This window comes from Hyperolius riggenbachi, chromosome 11 (assembly GCF_040937935.1).
Source record: "Hyperolius riggenbachi isolate aHypRig1 chromosome 11, aHypRig1.pri, whole genome shotgun sequence".
Taxonomy (NCBI): domain Eukaryota; kingdom Metazoa; phylum Chordata; class Amphibia; order Anura; family Hyperoliidae; genus Hyperolius; species Hyperolius riggenbachi.
In genome coordinates this window covers 34,731,957-34,750,079 of record NC_090656.1, presented here as the reverse complement: position 1 = coordinate 34,750,079, position 18,123 = coordinate 34,731,957, and the positions used below count along the sequence as shown (strand labels likewise).

Genomic DNA, 18,123 nt, shown 5'->3' with positions numbered 1-18,123 from the left:
GGGGCCCTGTTCCGCCGCTGCGTGCGGACGATCGCCGCAGAGCGGCGGTGATCAAACTGTGCGCGCAGCTAGCAAAGTGCTAGCTGCGCGCACAGCACTTTAAATGGGGCAAATCGCCCCACCAGAAGCTGAGATAGCCTCCTGCGCGGCATAGCCCGAGCTCAGCTCGGGCTTACCGCCAGGAAGGTTAAGGTCGAACTCCAGCTGGAGATAACACATTATGAAGAGTACATCTGTGAAGATCCTCTACGCCAGTTGTTGTTTTTTGTGGAAGTGGGGTTGTTATGTGATTGGCTCCTATGCTAATCACCTTATGCAGGGCAATCTCCACTCCTTTCTGTATGGACCCAAGAATTGCCCAGGGGAAAGTTGTGTGTGTGGCAGCAAAAAAATTGAAAGCAGTTTTAAAGATAGTGATAAACAGAACTGTAAGCATATTTTCTGGCTTATAAATACAATCAAGCTGACATGATTTGCTGAGCAATAATGATGGCCCGAACATCAAATTTTCACAAACACAGACTGCAAAATGGCTGTTGTGATGGGGGAGGGGGGCAATCCAGGTGGAAGGGATAGCTGATTGGTTTCCATGTGTCTGCTGACTCTAGGGTGAGGGGTCAAAGTTTGCCTCCATTACAGTGCAAAGGGGGCGGGTCGAACATGCCATGTCTGAGAGGCGAAAGCCAACACCCCTTCTTCGCTGCGCACTATTCACTGGGTGAACAGTTCCGGCCCTTTCTACTGAGCAATATATTTCATCCCTGGTCCTCCTAGTATACATCAGAGCATGTCAAGTGGGAGATACCTTCACTGATTGATTATGATCTCTCTGCTCGCTCTTCTGCCTAGGTGGAGGGCAGTATAGGAAGCCGACGTCCTTTTTACATTTATTGGTTACTCTGATCCTAATGGGTTATCTCTGCCTCTGAGTCTTCTAACAAATGATTCTTTACAGAGAATCCCATCAATTTAAAGCAGTCAGAGAGCGCCAAGTCCAATATCTCTTAAATGGAGCTTAAAAAGTGCAAACAAATGGAATTGTCTTTGTAGGGAGATCTTATTCATAACCTAGATTCCCCAGGTTCAGGTACATCTTAGCAAATCAGCCCCATTACTTCCATAGGACATGAGCTAATTCTGACATTTGGCATATTGGTAACAAGATAAGTGCCGGGCATTATTCATTTGGCATTTTTGAGAAATTCTGTCTTTGGTGGTTAATCGCGTGTAGTGATGAAGCATCAATAATCAAACGTGTGTGTGAGGTGCAGAGTGCAGGCGGAACATCATGCATTGGTCTCCAGAGATTCCACATGAAAGGGGGTCAGCGGACGACAGCTTTGTCATTTATAAAGAAAGCCGGAATGAGTCAGTGTCGGGAACAACGGGCGTTTTATTCCTCTCTCTACATGAGGCTAATGTGATACTTTGTGCGAACGTACGCTTGCATATTAATCAGTCTTGTTAAATAAATGCTGGCTTTCTGTGTATATTGCGCACACTGCGCGCCGGCTGTAATCACGGGGAAAATAAACTTATAATTAACGGGACTCTTCATGGTCAGATAGCCTTAATAATCCGCCATTATCTAGCAGGCAGGAGCATGCAGAGCGCCGCCGCTACAGGCAAACATGGCCGCCGTGATCGGAGCCGCTGTGCGAGGTGTCCTGCTGAATTGCGCACATGTTACATTTCATTCACAAGGGCTCAGTGCTAAGTAATATTGCAGCCCTGCTTATTCTGGTGCCTCTTCCTGGCAGCGATGTATAGCTGGCGACCCCGATACACGGTGCGAGTCCGACACGCCTGTGCGATATTCCGGGGAACATCACAGGGGAGCTCTTCATTTTCATTTTTGCAGTACAAAAATTGTTTGCGTTTAAAGGGGAACTCCAGCCTAAACAAACATACTGTAATTAAGTTACATTAGTTATGTTAATTAGAATAGATAGGTAATATAATCTTTTACCCTCCCTGTTTTAAAAGAACAGGCAAATGTTTGTGATTCATGGGGGCTGCCATCTTTGCCATGGGGGCAGCCATCTTTTTGGTTGAAAGGAGGTGACAGGGAGAATGAGACACAGTTCCAACTGTCTTGTGTCCTGATAACCTCTCCCAGCTGCGCGCTATGCTTCAATTGTCAAATTCAAAATGTAAAAAAAAAAAATTGCACCAAAACAGCAGAACGAGAACAACAACATCAGAAATCCCATCATGCTTTGCACAGCATAAAGGGAAAACTGCCCGGGCAGTTTTCTTCTATGCAGCTAAAAATGAGGCTTGTATAAGAGAAACAAAGTTCTGATGCTGTGAAACTGTTAAAGAAACACCAAGCCTTTTCAGTGCTGCTGAGTCGATTTTTAGTCTGGAGGTTCATTTTAACATCAGAAAGACTCACGTTTAATTAGGGCTGCCCTTGGTGGTGAGACTGGCAGGCTTTGTAATTACGTGGAAGTCCATATTGGCCTCAATGCACTAATGGCAGTTCGGAAAAAAAAAAATAAAATAAATTAGGTCGGTAAAATAACTCATTTGGGGCATGATTCACAAAGCAGTGCTAACCTACTTAGCACGTCTAAAGTCTTTAGACGTGCTAACCAGGGTGCTAAGTAGGTTAGCACTGGATTTCTCAATCAGATCACGCGCTAACTTTACTCGCGCAAAGTTTTACGCGCGCAAAATCCTATGTGCGCACTAAGTCCCATAGGCTTTAATGGGCACTTCACGCGGAGCGCTCTGCGCAGTGCGCATGTAAAGTTTCACGCGCATAAAGTTTTGCGCGCAAAAAGCTCGTTTAGACGTGCTAAGGGGGTTTTCACAGGTGTGCTAACAGTTAGCACTGCTTTGTGAATCAAGCCCCTGGTGTTTTAGGTTCTCCCCCCATCCCCCAAATTCTCTATGATTTCCGCGGTAACACTATATTAACCAGTTCAGCCTTCAGTCGTTTTTCACCGTAGGCATGATCCAAGCACCTCCCATTCATTTGCCAATAACTTTGTCGCTAATTATCACAATTAATTGATCTGTATCTTATTTTTTGCGCCACCAATTAGGCTTTCTTTGGGTGGTACATTTTGCTAAGGGCTCTTTCACATTAGGGCAGATTTTCTGCGTTTCACCGCAAAGGGTAAAGTTTGCGTTACCCAAGGTGAAATGAAAGTCCATAGACTTTCAGTTTAGCTTTCACATATAACGCAGCCTTTTTGTGCGTTGCGTTACACTGCACCCAGGCGCAGTTTTTCGGCCGACGCTAGCTTTATGCGTTACAATGTTAGTCAATGTAAAACGCACACTATGCGTGTTTTTAATCCGTTAACGCAGGCAATCAGTCCCAGAATGCAACAGAGGAACAATGTAGAAAGTTGAAAACTAAAAGAAAAAAAAATTACCTGCGTTTTTTTATGTGCTGTAACGCATTGAAAACGGATTAAAAACGCACACTCACTGCAGTGCAACGCATATCAAAACGCATTAAAACGCATACAACAAAACGTATGCTTTGAGCGTTCTCCAACGCAAGCTCTGATGTGAAAGAGCCCTAAGTTATTTTTTTCTAAATGCATTTTAACAGGAATATTAAGAAAAAAATGGAAAAAAAATTATTTCTTAGTTTTCGGCCATTATAGCTTTAAAATAATACATGCTACCATAATTAAAACCCACACATTTTATTTGCCCATTTGTCCCAGTTATTACACTATTTAAATTATGTCCCTATCACAATGTATGGTGCCAATATTTTATTTGGAATAAAGGTGCATTTTTTTCACTTTTGCGTCCATCACTATTTACAAAAGTATCATTTAAAAAATATTAAAATATTAGTAATATACACTCTTGACATGCAAATTAAAAAAAAAAAAGTTCAGACCCTTAGGTAACTATTTTTCTTTTTTAATTGTAATTTTTCTTTTTAGTTACATTTTATTTGGGTATTTTTGGGGTGTGGGGGGTAAACCGTTAATTTTAAAGAGACTCTGTAACAAAATTTTAAGCCTTATTTCTTCTATCCTATAAGTTCCTATACCTGTTCTAATGTGGCCTGTCTTACTGCAGCCTTTCCTACTTGCGCTGTCTCTGTGATAAATCTTATCTCCTTTCCTCTGTCTGTCGGGCTGAGGCTGGAATGTGTGGAATGTGCGGAATGTGCAGCACTGCATGTCATTGGCAGAAGCTTTACACACCCCCTCCAAGCTCTGCATGAGTCACACAGTAAGCTGTTCTCAGCCTATGATACTGTGGTTAGAAGCCAGTCTTTTGTTTGTAAACACTGCCTAAAACTGTTCATTACAAGCCAGGATTGCAGCAGGGAGTGGCAGAAACAGCACAGAGGGGCACAGGAGAAAATAAGGAATAGAATGGTGTGCTTTTTATTGTAAGAATATTACAGATTCTCTTTAAATGTAATTTATTGTGTTTTGAGTGAAAAAAAAAAGTATGTACATGTAGTTTTATTTTTTTTTTTACTCCAACATGTAAGTGAGGACTCTCGCTTACAGGAAGTATAAGGAAGACGTGGTTTTAGTTTTTTTTTTGTTCAGAAAGACGGCGGCTTCTCAATAGAAGCTTGTCGGTCTTTCTACTGGGGATTTAGAGAAATAAGAAATGGGGATACGTGGCAGTGACTGCAAGCCATATAACTAGAGACTACAGGGTTGGGGGCCCCGGGAAAGAACACTGCGATTCCAGCGCAGGAGACTTGGGCGCAGCTGACGCCACCATAGACTGTAATAGAAATTACGGCTATAGCGGTACACAGTAAGTTTCCTTTAAAACACTGTAATTAGGCCACCAGCAATAGCTGGAAGCCGAATTACATCATTCCCCATCATCCATGTAGACCTTGAGGGGGAATAGTAATTAACGCCGCCAGGACATGTGCAGCAGCAGGGTAAGCCACATACTGGCTGTATCCTGCGCCCAAGTCTCCCTGTGGCTAATTCTCTCATACACCTCTGGGGCTCCTCTTAGTCTAATAGCAATCAGTGTGTGACGGCCGGGGTTAGGGGGACGGAGAGGCGCACTTTGGCGTCTCAGCCTTGGGCGCCGGAGGACCTTGTCCCGGCTCTGTGCACCCCGCCAACAATTACGCTCTTGTTACCGGGAGAGCTCTGCGCAAGTGCAGTTACAATCTTAGTGATTTGTGCATGTGTAAACCCGCTCCCAGCTATGGTAGCTGAATCAGGGAATATGCGCGGCCGGAACCACGCATGCGCAGTGGCTGACAACTGAGCCAGTCAGGGCATTTATCGAGCCGAACTGAGGGGTCGGGAGGACGGCCAATGACCAGATGGACTACAGTGGCTGGAAGAAGCCCCAGGTAAGTATAAATCCTTGTGTATTCTTTATCACAGGTACACTTTATACTGTGAGGACAGCTGTTGCCTCATCCATCTCGTTTCAGGGTGATTGTATTACAAATGCAGAGATTGGGAGATTCAGAGCACATACCTAACGTCTTTGCATTTCTCGTCCTTTCCTCCTCAGGTACTACAGTAATGAACATGTTAGCGTTTGACGCGGACGACCCCACGACAGACAACGCCGTCCTGCGCTACAACATCCTCAAGCAAACGCCAGACAAGCCCTCGCCGAACATGTTCTACATCGACCCCGAGAGGGGTGACATTGTCACGGTGGTGTCTCCAGCTCTGCTAGACCGTGAAGTAAGTGCTGCGATTATAGCTGATGCGGGGAAGGAAGTGGAGGCTGCACCTCCCCCCCTCCCCCCCCCACCCCCCCCCAGCGTGTCTGTGCGCTGTGCAGAGCTGGCGATGTCATTACATTCATTAACAGTTTACATTGATTTGTGATTCAGCAGCTGACAACAGCCGCAAATGACACCAGCAGGGGTGTGAGAATAATATTTATCAGAGGAGAGTAGCTGCTTCTTGCAATTCACCCACTTACCTGCTGTTTCCCCAACTTATATCTGCTATCAGATCTAATCCAATTACCGTTTTCCTTCAATTCCCTCAAGAGAGAAGTTTTCACGACTTTATGAAAAATAAAATAACATAAGACGTGGCTATGCGGTTTACCTGCCTTTGTTCGGAGGTGTTGCTCTTTACAAGCAGACATGATTACCGCACTTTGTTTTGCTGCAGGGAATGTTTGTCTGTATTTTATATTATTCTGTGATTTGCAGCTGCAGTGATTGGCTTTCCATGGATTGATTGAAACGTTTAGATTGTGATGGCTGGTTTGGAGGGATCAGCAACAAGTATTGTCATTTTTGTGGCAGTGAGGTCCTGCATGGTGTCTCTGGTATTACATGGTGTTATTATTATTACATACTTGTATAGTGCTGATATGTATTTTTCAGACCAGACTGTTTTTCTGTGAAGGTTACATAGGCCTTGGCCTAAAGCAAATGCTGCTGGGGTGGGGGCTGCACATGTAAGAAGATGGATGCTGCTGGGGTCACATGTTACACGGTATTCTTCAGGACCTTCAGGAGGATATGGTAAACATGACACATGGTCCATTCCTTGTCACTGTCTATCAGCTGCTCCGGTCTGATGACACGATCTGGTGTGTTTAACATCGTTTCACCCACCAGTCAGTACAGGTGCTTGCCTGGAGCGCCATGTGGAGAACCTGCCCACCACTACTACCATGATCATATATTGATTAGCTTCTTTTTTTGTTTATTTCCCTTCCCCAGTCTGACAGAAATGCTTAGCATGTCCCCCCACACATGCTCACGAGTGCCTCCGCCTCCATATACGCCCCCTCCTCCCCACCAGCCAATAGAGCAGTCAACAATGCTCTTCTCCACCCCTCCTCCTCTAAAGCCGTGCCCCTTCTCTATAGCAGCAGTCACGATGGGTAAAGTGTTTACCTTGTGCGGTTCCACCTCTAATTCTGCCCCCCCCCCCCCCCCCCCCCACCAGTCAAGCCAGGCACTCATGCGCCAGACAGACTCTGGCCTCGATTCATCAAGACTTACCGAATCAATTACCGACAGCTCGGTAAAATACCAAGCTCGATAAGTTGATTCCAGGATTCATCAAAGTTATCTACAGCTGTTAGCGAGCATTCGGTAATTATTCGGTAATGATGCGATAAAACGGAGGAAAGTGCAATTCATGAAAACGAAAGTGGGCGTGGTTTAGCGTTACATTTAGGATTAGTTATCTCCTTCACTGCTCTGTCGTTATTCATAGTTACATAGTTACTTGGGTTGAAAAAGGACATACGTCCATCGAGTTCCTGTCAGATCATTGCTGACAGAGGAGATGGAGCCATTTGAAGTGGTTATGTATCAGCTGAGAGGGATTCAAAGAAGGGCAAGAATAAGGTCTAGAACCATATCAATTTGCAAGAGAATGGATGTATTTGCTATACCAGGAAATCTGCATTTCTCTTCTCAATCATCTTGTAAGAGGCAGGCAGTGCCAGGGTTAACTAAATTGCTAGATGCACTACTTTTTTTCACAAAAGGCCCCTATCAAGCCGTAGCTGGCGAAATTGTGGGATTGTCCCAACACTTCCAGAATCCTGGTCCAGGTGTTAAGCCCTATTCAGAATGTTGCTACGTGGTGTTCAAAGGACTGCCTTTTTACCCACAATTCCACCGGAATCTTATGGCCTTGTGTTAAATTACAGCTGTAAAATGGAAATATCGACACGTTACCGAACGGTTACCGATATTTTATCGACACGTTACAGAATGCGGGAAAACCTTGATGAATACAACTAGAAATCGATAAACTTCGAATTCGGTAATTTAACGAACTGGAAAAAGTTATCGCAAAGACAATGATGAATCGAGGCCTCTGACACCCCCGACCCCTTTTGTTCATGGTAGTATGGTGCCCACACAGCGCTGTATTATTTAACATCAGTAAACTACCTGCCAGACAATACAGGCTGCATTTCATCACCATATTCCATGGGACTGTACAGATAAATATTACATTGATTGCGTACTTGGAAAACCGCAATTGCAGCTACAGAGACCCATGCTTGGATGCATGTACAGCAGCTGCAGATTGGCAGCTACTGAATGGCATGGTTTCAAGATGACTGAGTGAGCCTTTCTTTAACAATGATCAAATGTGTACGGGTTCAGAGGTGCCCAGACTGAAATTTAGTAGCAGTAAAGTATCTCTGTATCTTAGTAGGGGTAGTACAATCTCTCCAGGACAGCCCCAGTCTGTCAAGGTAGGGGCCTGAACTGGAGCACAGGAACTTGGGGAAACCCCTCGTCATAGGGCTTTGCAGCACTGAGAGGTCTCTAAGGGGATATTGTTAGAGGAGCTGTCAGCTATACTATCTAAAAAAAACACATATATAAGTAAAGCTTATATAACATATGTATTGCACTGTCCATATTTGATTTCAGGGAGTTTTATATAGTAAATAAAGAGAAAACTGTTTCAGGAATTTGCCATTTTTGGAATCCCTGTGCCTGAACCCAATCCTGATGTCATTTCTTCCCTTACTCTGGGGCGGCCAATGCAAACACAGAGTCTTCGGACATTCACACCCGGCTCTGCAATAGAAAGTGCATGGTCTCTGCATGAGAAATATTGGCCAATCAGAGAGGAACAGAGGCGTGGGAGTGGAAAATTAAAGTGAAAGAGGCTTCAGCCAATCAGGCTGCATTAGTCTGAGCGAAAGTAAAGAAGCAAAAAAGACAACCCAGCATGCCCTGCAACTTCCTTTGTGCGGCAGTGTACCAAATAAGAGTCAGGTAAACTGGGGAATGATCTTTTATCAACAACCAAAGTAAGAGTGATTTTTAACTTTTGGATTGCCTGGTTAGCATCCTTATTACTTGTGTACCAGATAAAAATAAAGAATTGATTTTTGATTTTATGCCCGTCAGTTACGCTTTAAGGGAATGACCTGAAGAATGTATTGAGCAGTGACTCCTCCCCTTCCCCCTTTGCCTGGAGAGCGTTCGTAAGGGTTTGGTGGGAAAGTTAGCAGAGGGACATTAGGAGGTGGTGCCAATTGAGCAGGAATTTCAGCAGCAAAAGTGAAGTCCCCCCCCCCCCCAAAAAAAAAAAGGTCACGTGGTTGTGGAGTTAGTCATGGCAGCCAGGAGGGGTTAGACCTCCGAAGGTGGGTTAGTGATGGTGTATGGTGGTCTGCCTCAGTGCAGATACCTAAGGTTAATGGCCGGTCTGCAAGGATGTTGGTAACTCTTTAGGTAGCATGTAGCTGTCCCCGAGTTGGTGTCAGCATATGGGGGCTGCCGCTAGGCTGCATACTAGCTTACACCATTTCTGTTTACATTTTATTTATTTTATATTTTGCTAATAAAAGGGCAGCTTTGGACAATTTCATCCAGTTATGCAGTCGTGGGAATTAATACAATAAACAAGGCCGGTATTCGTACAGGAAAAATGAATCCTGCAACACGGGAGTCAAGATCTGACTCAAGGTTCCTACAAATGTACTCGAGTGGTGTCGTAGTTCACACCCCCTTGTTGTCACAGGTCTACTAAAAGACTACTACATCCTTTATTTGCAATACTTATAGATTTTAAAATATATGTTGGTGCATAGATTGCAGACCAAAGCGGGTGTCTTTGCCTATTCCCCCCACAGTTCACTGTCAGAATGTGCGAACAGTTAGCTGGTCTGAGCGCACAAGCTGTGGGGTGTGGCTAACCCTGAAGACTTTGGTTGCACAGCACTATTATTTCTTTTATAAAATCAAAACAGTATTGTGTGGGGTGTACAATTGAACCACCCTGCAGCGGCTTATGCAAGTGCAATCGATATGCAAAAAAGCTGTCCAGAATGCTCAAATATGGCAGCTCTTTGCATCTAATGGGTCGCTGCAGGTCTCCCTCACACAATTACTGAAAACAAGCCAGGGGAATAGTACAAGGATTAGGGAGTGCAATACATATATACAGTGCTAACAGTGCTCGACATGTTTCATCTTAAACAGATTTCGTCAGAAGCAAGATAAAGTGCAAAAATAATAAATAGAGAACCCCCAACCACCTACCAAAGTATCCCCCAGCATCACACGGCTCAAGTCAGAGCTGAAGTGCCCATCTATACAATGGGTTTAAATATGTTGTGGAGGCTGGGACTGACCTACCCCTTCCAGGAGACGCCCTCACACATCTCCGCCCATTCCCATTAGCTCATGCAGGGATGTTAACTGTGAGTGTGCTGGCTGGCTTTTAGCCCAAACTTGTGCCATGTATAATTCAATTGGTGCTGGCTACACACTGCTGTATGTGATTAAACGCCAGTAGTCTCAGCTGTTAGCGGCCGTCACGTACCGCTGCTGAACTTCCGACTCCATGTGATGTCACTTCCGGGTTGCCTCAGCAAAGCGTACACACGGTCGGGTTCAATGCGTACAAAAGTATGCGGCCCGCTATGGCGGTTGCATGGTAATGAGAAGCTTTTGCCCATGATCAGGCTAATGCTACCAATTGGATGTGGCGGAGTATGTACAAATGTGCGGCTCATTTAGATCGCCATGACTACACACGCCCTGTGGGCGCACTACAGATGGAGTGTAGTAATATTACTCTGGCCCTAAACATGCATATCTATGCATGTTGTGTGACCACATCGTCTTATATACCTGTGTTTATATAACTGTGGAGAAATCTCTCCATGCAATGTGAATGGACAACATAAACAGCAAAGCGCAATACTCATCCATACTTCCACCACTGTGGATGCGACCACATCGTACTTTTAGTCCAAACCTGCACCCTGTATAATTCACATGGCACTGGCTACACAACGCTGTATGTGATTAGACGCCAGTAGTCTCACCTGTTAGCGGCTGTCACGTACCGCTGCTGAACTACCAATTCCATGTGGCGTCACTTCCACGTTATGCAGTCATGCCTGTTTTTTGGTAGGTGTTTTTGGGGGAGGGTAAGTTTTCCTTGCACAGGCCTTAAGCAACACCTCTACTATGTAAAGAGTAAAAGGGGTTTTATCAGGGGCGTAACAGTAGACCCTGCAAGGGGTGCAGCTGCAGAGGGGCCCAGAAGCTGCAGGGGGCCCCATGGGGGGAGAAGCTCCTTTCCCCTTGAGAAACTGACAACTAAGGGCATGGAAAGAAAAAAAAACGTTCTGCTTTCTGCACAATTGTTCTAAGGACTGCATCTGCTCAGCCACTGATAAGGAAACATACAAAGTTTTTAAGACAAAAATTTGCAGACAGTTCTTATTCAGTGTTCAGCAGGGTCTTGTGTGCAGCGCCCTACCCCCAGCCTCTCTACCCCATTCCCAAGTGCTGTGTACTGTAGTGATGCTGGAAGAGTCTCTGCAGAGCCAGTTCTGCTCCATTAGAGATGGACGGAGTGAGTGTAATAAGCTGTGGCTGGGAGCACACTCATCTGTTGGTTTTCTGTATGCATTTTCTGAAAACCATGTGTGTCTGTATGGGTGAAAACACGCATGTTTTATCACAGAAGCTAATGCAATTGATAGAGAAAATCTGTGCAGTGCTTCACTGCTGTCTGTTTTTACCTGCATGGGGAACACCCATTCAAGTGTGCACTAGCCATTTCAATAACATTGGTTCTCAGTTTAAATGTGCAGAAAGGGAGGGGGGGCATCCAAAGTTTTGCAGGGGGGCCCAGTGATTTCTAGTTACACCCCTGGGTCTTATCTATTTTTAATAAATACCTCCCACCACTTGAGGGATTAGCAAACATCTTTGTAAGAACATATTTGGAAGAACCCTTTTGATATCCTGTTGTCACTAATCTTGTGTACCGCCTTCTACTGTTCAAATCTATATAGAAATCTAACATTGTCAGTCTGCAGGAATGGAGTCTGAAGAAGGCTTTTTAGCCGAAAGATAACTATTTTTCTTTTTAAGTTAGCCAACAAATGGTATCACCCTAATTTAACTTCTTATGCTAGGTACACTCCATGCAATTTCCCTGCCAATTGACGGGTTGAATCGATAATATCCGACATGTCTGATCTGCTCCCAGTGGGTAACGGGATCGATTTTGTGCAGTACTGATCCTGTTATTGATTGGTAGCAGATCGGGCATGTTGGAAATTATTGTTTTGATCGGAAGGGAAAATGCCTGGTGTGTAGCAGGCATTAGTCAGGTTGAAATCTGAAAATGACCCATGTTAGTATTTTGATTACATCATAGCCCCCAACTGTCTTGCTTTTGGAGGGACAGTCCCTCTTTTGGAACCAAATCCCTCTGCCCCTCTCCTCCTTATTTGTGCCTCTTTCAGGATTGATATACAGATTGATGTAAATGTGTGTATTTTTCTACTGAAAAATGTGTTTAATTGACTCTAAACTTTATCCCCATCCTTTAAATGTCTATTTAAATGTTAATATGAAGGACTATGAATCAGGATAGAAAGGACCAGTGTGTTGAATTATGAAACAACATATTTTTCTTATGAAATCATTATATCATGCGTGACTAGGGGTGTGTCAGGTGCATGATTAGAGGTGTGGCAGGGGCGGGGCTTAAGTGTCCCTCTTTCTGATCTTAGAGTTGGGAGGTATGATTATATTCTCCTATAGTTCCTGGAGATGCTACCCTAGAGGCTCCCGCTCTGATATTTCTCTTTTTGGATTCTCATCTGTTCCCCTTTTCCTCAGTAGCTCTGGCTTCTGAGTTCTCTGGAGTTCCTGGAAATGTGATCAGGACCTTGGAGAGCACCAGACTGCTGCTGAATGGCTAATCCTCTGCTTTCCATAATATCTGCTGAAACAAGACCTACAGAATAAACTGCAGAAAAAAGCCCAACAACAGCTGTTCTTTGAAACTGAAAAAGTTTTTCATGTCCTGTGCCCTTCTGACTCGCTTCTACTCCTCCACCATCCAGTCGATTCTCTGCTCCTCCATCATCGTATGGTCCTCGGGCACCTCCACCAGGGACAAGCACAAACTACAGAGAGTGATCAAATCTGCAGAGAAGATCATTGGCACCCCCTCCCACCTCTTCTGCATCACTCCAGTCTGCAATCTAGGGCAGCTAGGATTGCAAAGGACCCCCACCTTGGAAACCGCTACCTCAATCTACTCCCACTGGGTTGCCACTTCAGGACTTTGCCCACCAGGACTTCCAGATTAGGAACTCCTTCTGTCCACGAGCCCCAAGCTGACCTGGCCCTCAGCTCAGCTTCTCTCCCCCCCACCCCCGCGCCCAATCCAGCTATTCACTCTGAGTAATGTAACTAGCTTTTCACACTGCACTGAGAAATGTAAATTGTAAATCGTATAATTGTGATATGTTGTGTGCACCCATGTATGTTCTCTGCCTTTGAAGGTGTGCTTCTCTGTCTTAAAGAATTCTTATCGAATGTCAGATGACCATATGTGCTCAAATATTGCAAAAAAACACATCATCTCCCATGGATCACTACTTTAGTGCAACCGCTGAATTAGCAACATCACAAAAATCGAAAAAATTGGTCTAAGCACCTCTTAGTAACTTGATCCAGTGAATTCAATTTATTACGCATAAAGGCAGCACAGTGATGCTCATCTCCTAGAACCAAAGCAATACAAAACATCTAAAAGATATTTCTGCGCAGAAAGATACCTCATTAAAAACAAGAGGCCAGCAATTCACCGCTATATAATGGCTTAACTTGCTTACAGGGTCGGCAGTCATACAGACTCAATTTCTCGCTGCAGTCAAGAAACCACCTGCTAATATCGCATGCAGTCATCCATACAAAACATGCATCCATCAGCTGCCTCCCTCTAAGAGGGATGAATCTACACATGAGTCAGTAGTATGCATACATAGATGGCCAGCAGAGCAGAAATGCCTCTCCCTCCGTATTGCCAGTCCAGGTATCAGCGTATTGATTTCTATGTTAGGCAGATGCAGGAAGCTTTTGCAAAGCACAGTGAGCTAGTAATGCAGCAATGATAGTAGATGTCAGTATACTTGCGGCAAGCAGTGTTGATTCAATTCTCTGCGACTGTGAGTTCTAATTCTTGCCCCTCTAGTGTTACAGCAGTGGTGTCACCTGTCCGCTGTGAGTTCCATTATTGCTTCTCAACACTCCCGTGGGGTTAGACTGGGCGCTCAGATCGCTTGTAGGCTGCGGCTTCACTACGCTGATGTTTGCATGGACACGTGGAATGCCAAGCGTCAAATGACGTAAAATGCATAGGTGGGAGGGGCCATAAAGTTCCGTGACGTGCACGCTCGCACAGAACTTGATGGCCCCTCCCACCTATGCATTTTACGTCATTTGACACTTCCTCAGGGCGTGTTCAATGCCCTCTGTGTCTCTCCTTTAATAGTCCAGTGTTCCCCTCCTCTCCTTAACTCCGCCTCCTATATGGGTCAGCTTCTCTCGCATATAAAGCATGCATCTGCACGCAACCAATGTTCAAATTATCCAAGCTTGAACAGCATTTGTGATGCTCCAATTGGAAGCAATTTTCAGATCACCATCTAGGGCCAAACTCCAGAATGGGGTTGTGAACAAAATATTGTTCTTTATTCATAATAGGAAAATCTATACTGTATTGATTAAGCAAACAAATTGCATCCCTTCTTCTTTTATGTTTTTTGTGTTTTTCAGTGGGGGGAAAGCAACAACTTACAAGATGTACAGTGAGGTACAGAACATCACAAGGCATAAACAGATCCCATAATTTGAATATCTAGCCACACACGCCAGATCACATCCATACTCATGGTCGCAAAGCGAAGGTTTTACCGATTATATGTCATCTGTCTGAGGAAGGGGGTCAGGTCCAAATCAGAATTGAACCCAAGAGTTGCAAAAGTGTTTAAAGAGACACTGAAGCGAAAAAAAAATATATGATATAGTAAATTGGTTGTGTACTATGAATAATTACTAGAAGATTAGCAGCAAAGAAAATATTCTCATACTTTTATTTTCAGGTATATAGTGTTTTTTCTAACATTGCATCATTCTATAATATGTGCACATTACACAACACTCAGCATTCAAAATGAGTCTTTCAGAGCAGTCTGTGAAGTAATGACATCTCCTCTAGCAGAGGAAAAGTAAATAGTCCAGGAATAATAAAAGTCAGATAACAGCCCTCTCCACGACTAACTTAGTCGGAGAGCTTAATGGCTTGTTTGCATAGAGATAATAACTGGAGTTTCTCAACTCTTCCTGTACTGGAAACAATTACACTGATGTATCTGATCTTAATGTTTTATTTCTTAGCTGTGCTACACATACAAATCATAATATCATCATTTTTTTTTCGCTTCAGTGTCTCTTTAAGCTATAAATCCACATGGTTTAGCCAATAACATCCTCAAAATCAGGGCTGTGGAGTCGGTACAAAAATCATCCGACTCCGACTCCTCAGTTTATGAAACCTCCGACTCCAGGTACCCAAAATTGCTGCGACTCCTCAACTCTGACTCCTTAGTCTAATTTTTACAAAGGTTATGGATTTGGTTCAAAGATCATCCTACTCCTCAGTTAATTGAAACCACCGACTCCGACTCCAGGTACCCAAAATTACTCCGACTCCAGGTACCCAAAATTGAACTGACTCCACAGCCCTGCTCAAATTAACCCTTTCTCTCTGACAGATTTAATTTATATATGGCCTTCACCTTTGTTCCCCTTAAAGCAGGAGGATTAGCCATAATATGCCAGGGAAAAAAACACATATATATAAGTAGATAAATACTTGACCTACTTACATAACACATGCATTGTACTGTCCAAGTTTTGATTTCAGTTAATTTTCTTTAGTAAATGAAGAGAATTATGTTCCTGGTGGGAACCATGTCTTTTGCCCACTTTTGAGGCTAAATGCTGATGTGATTTCTTCCCTTAACTTTTTTCTTTTCTCCTCCAATCCTTGAGTCACCTCAGCCTTGCTTGTAAACACAAGTGAGCAGAGGATCATGTTCCAGCTAAGCAGGGAAATAAAAAGAAGAGGATGAATATACACTCACCTAAAGGATTATTAGGAACACCATACTAATATGGTGTTTGATCCCCTTTCGCCATCAGAACTGCCTTAATTATCTGTGGCATTGATTCAACAAGATGCTGAAAGCATTCTTTAGAAATGTTGGCCCATATTGATAGGATAGCATGTTGAGGTTGATGGAGATTTGTGGGATGCACATCCAGGGCACAAAGCTCCTGTTCCATCACATCCCAAAGATGCTCTTTTGGGTTGAGATCTGGTGACTGTGGGGGCCATTTTAGTACAGTGAACTCATTGTCATATTCCAGAAACCAATTTGAAATGATTTGAGCTTTGTGACATGGTGCATTATCCTGCTGGAAGCAGCCATCAGAGGATGGGTACATGGTGGTCATGAAGGGATGGACATGGTCAGAAAATGCTCAGGTAGCCCATGGCATTTAAATGATGCCCAATTGGCACTAAGAGGTCTAAAGTGTGCCAAGAAAACATTCTCCACACCATTACACCACCACCACCAGCCTGAACAGTGGCAACAAGGCATGGTGGATCCATGTTCTCATTCTGTTTACGCTAAAATTCTGACTCTATTGAGACTCATCAGACCAGGCAACATTTTTCCAGTCTTCAACTGTCCAATTTTGGTGAGCTCGTGCAAATTGTAGCCTCTTTTTCCAATTTTAGTGGAGATGAGTGTTACCCGGTGGGGTCTTCTTCTGTTGTAGACCATCTGCCTCAAGGTTGCGCGTGTTGTGGCTTCACAAATGCTTTGCTGCATACCTCGGTTGTAACGAGTTACGAGAGGCTCCCTCTCTGGACAGCTTTAAAAAAAGGCTAAAAACTCACCTCTTTTCCCTAGCCTATGAGACTGCATAATGCAGGGTCACAGCGCTTTGAGTCCCCAGGGAGAAAAGCGCTATATAAATATTATTATTATTATTTCAGTCAATGTTGCTCTTCTATCAGCTAGAATCAGTCGGCCCATTCTCCTCTGACCTCTAGCATCAACAAGGCATTTTCACCCACTGGACTGCCGCATACTGGATGTTTTTCCCTTTTCACACCATTCTTTGTAAACCCTAGAAATGGTTGTGTGTGAAAATCCCAGTAACTGAGCAAATTGTGAAATACTCAGACCGGCCCGTCTGGCACCAACAACCATGCCACGCTCAGAATTGCTTAAATCACCTTTCTTTCCCATTCTGACATTGTTTGGAGTTCAGGAGATTGTCTTGAGCAGGACCACACCCCTAAATGTATTGAAGCAACTGCAATGTGATTGGTTTATTAGATAATTGCATTCATGAGAAATTGAACAGGTGTTCCTAATAATCCTTTAGGTGAGTGTATTATAGATAAAAAGAACCCCTAGCATGCAACTGAATGGCAATGGCTATTAAAGGGCCATTGCTCCTAAGGTATGTGATAACTCCAAACCATAACAGCAGAAAAATTTTTGAATGCAGGCTTAGCATCTTTATCACTTAATACACTCAGACCAGTTGCTGTTAAAATTAGATTTTTATGGTGACAATCCCGCTTTTCCAAGGCATTTTCTATAACGTTCATAGAGGGGCATAGTTACACCGCCTTCTTCAATCTCCCTGAAGTGTTCAAGTATTCTAGCTTTTAGATCTCTTTTGGTTTTGCCCACATATAACATCTGACAGGCGCATTCAATAACATGAATGACCCATTCTGTTTTACAATTCATGAAACTATTTATTCTATAAAAACTCAAAGTTTTTGTTTGATCCACATAAGGACATATTTTACAGTTACCACATCGATACATACCCCTCCCTGCACGGCTATGCAACTCTGTCATGCCAACTACAATTCCTTGTACGATATCCTGTACATGGAGGCGTAATGGAGAAAGCGACACTCCGCAACACTGGCCAGTGTGGTGGAGCTCCCAGCCATGGTGGAAAAATAAGCTGAGTAGGCTCACAACCTTCTGCATAGCAATGTGATCACCTCTTTGTTGGAAGATTTGAGCCTGGAAACCTTCAAACACACCCTAAAAATGCACCTCGTCAAAAAAGTGGACTACTTGTCATTTTCTTCTCTTCAGAGACTATTTTAGACAGGTATTATCCCGTTCCTTGAAAATACCTTTCTAATTTAATTATGGAGACTTGAACTTTGGAGATCAACTCTCCAAGAGGATCACTTGGCCTCGCGTCCCTGGGCCACTCTATATATTGTTTCAGGAATTGCTGAACCTGCCTGCTTATGATTATTT

At 43.8% G+C, this 18,123-nt stretch overlaps 1 protein-coding gene across 6 annotated transcripts in view; it reads left to right on the top strand.

Moving 5' to 3' along the window:
• Positions 1–18,123, top strand: part of CDH13 (cadherin 13) — a 1,882,652-nt gene that overhangs the window by 1,536,656 nt on the left and 327,873 nt on the right. For all 6 annotated transcript variants that reach the window (XM_068261396.1, XM_068261398.1, XM_068261397.1 and 3 more), the window contains one exon: positions 5,488–5,666. In XM_068261396.1, the coding sequence (XP_068117497.1) occupies positions 5,488–5,666 (179 nt within the window). The remainder of the gene's footprint in view (positions 1–5,487; positions 5,667–18,123) is intronic.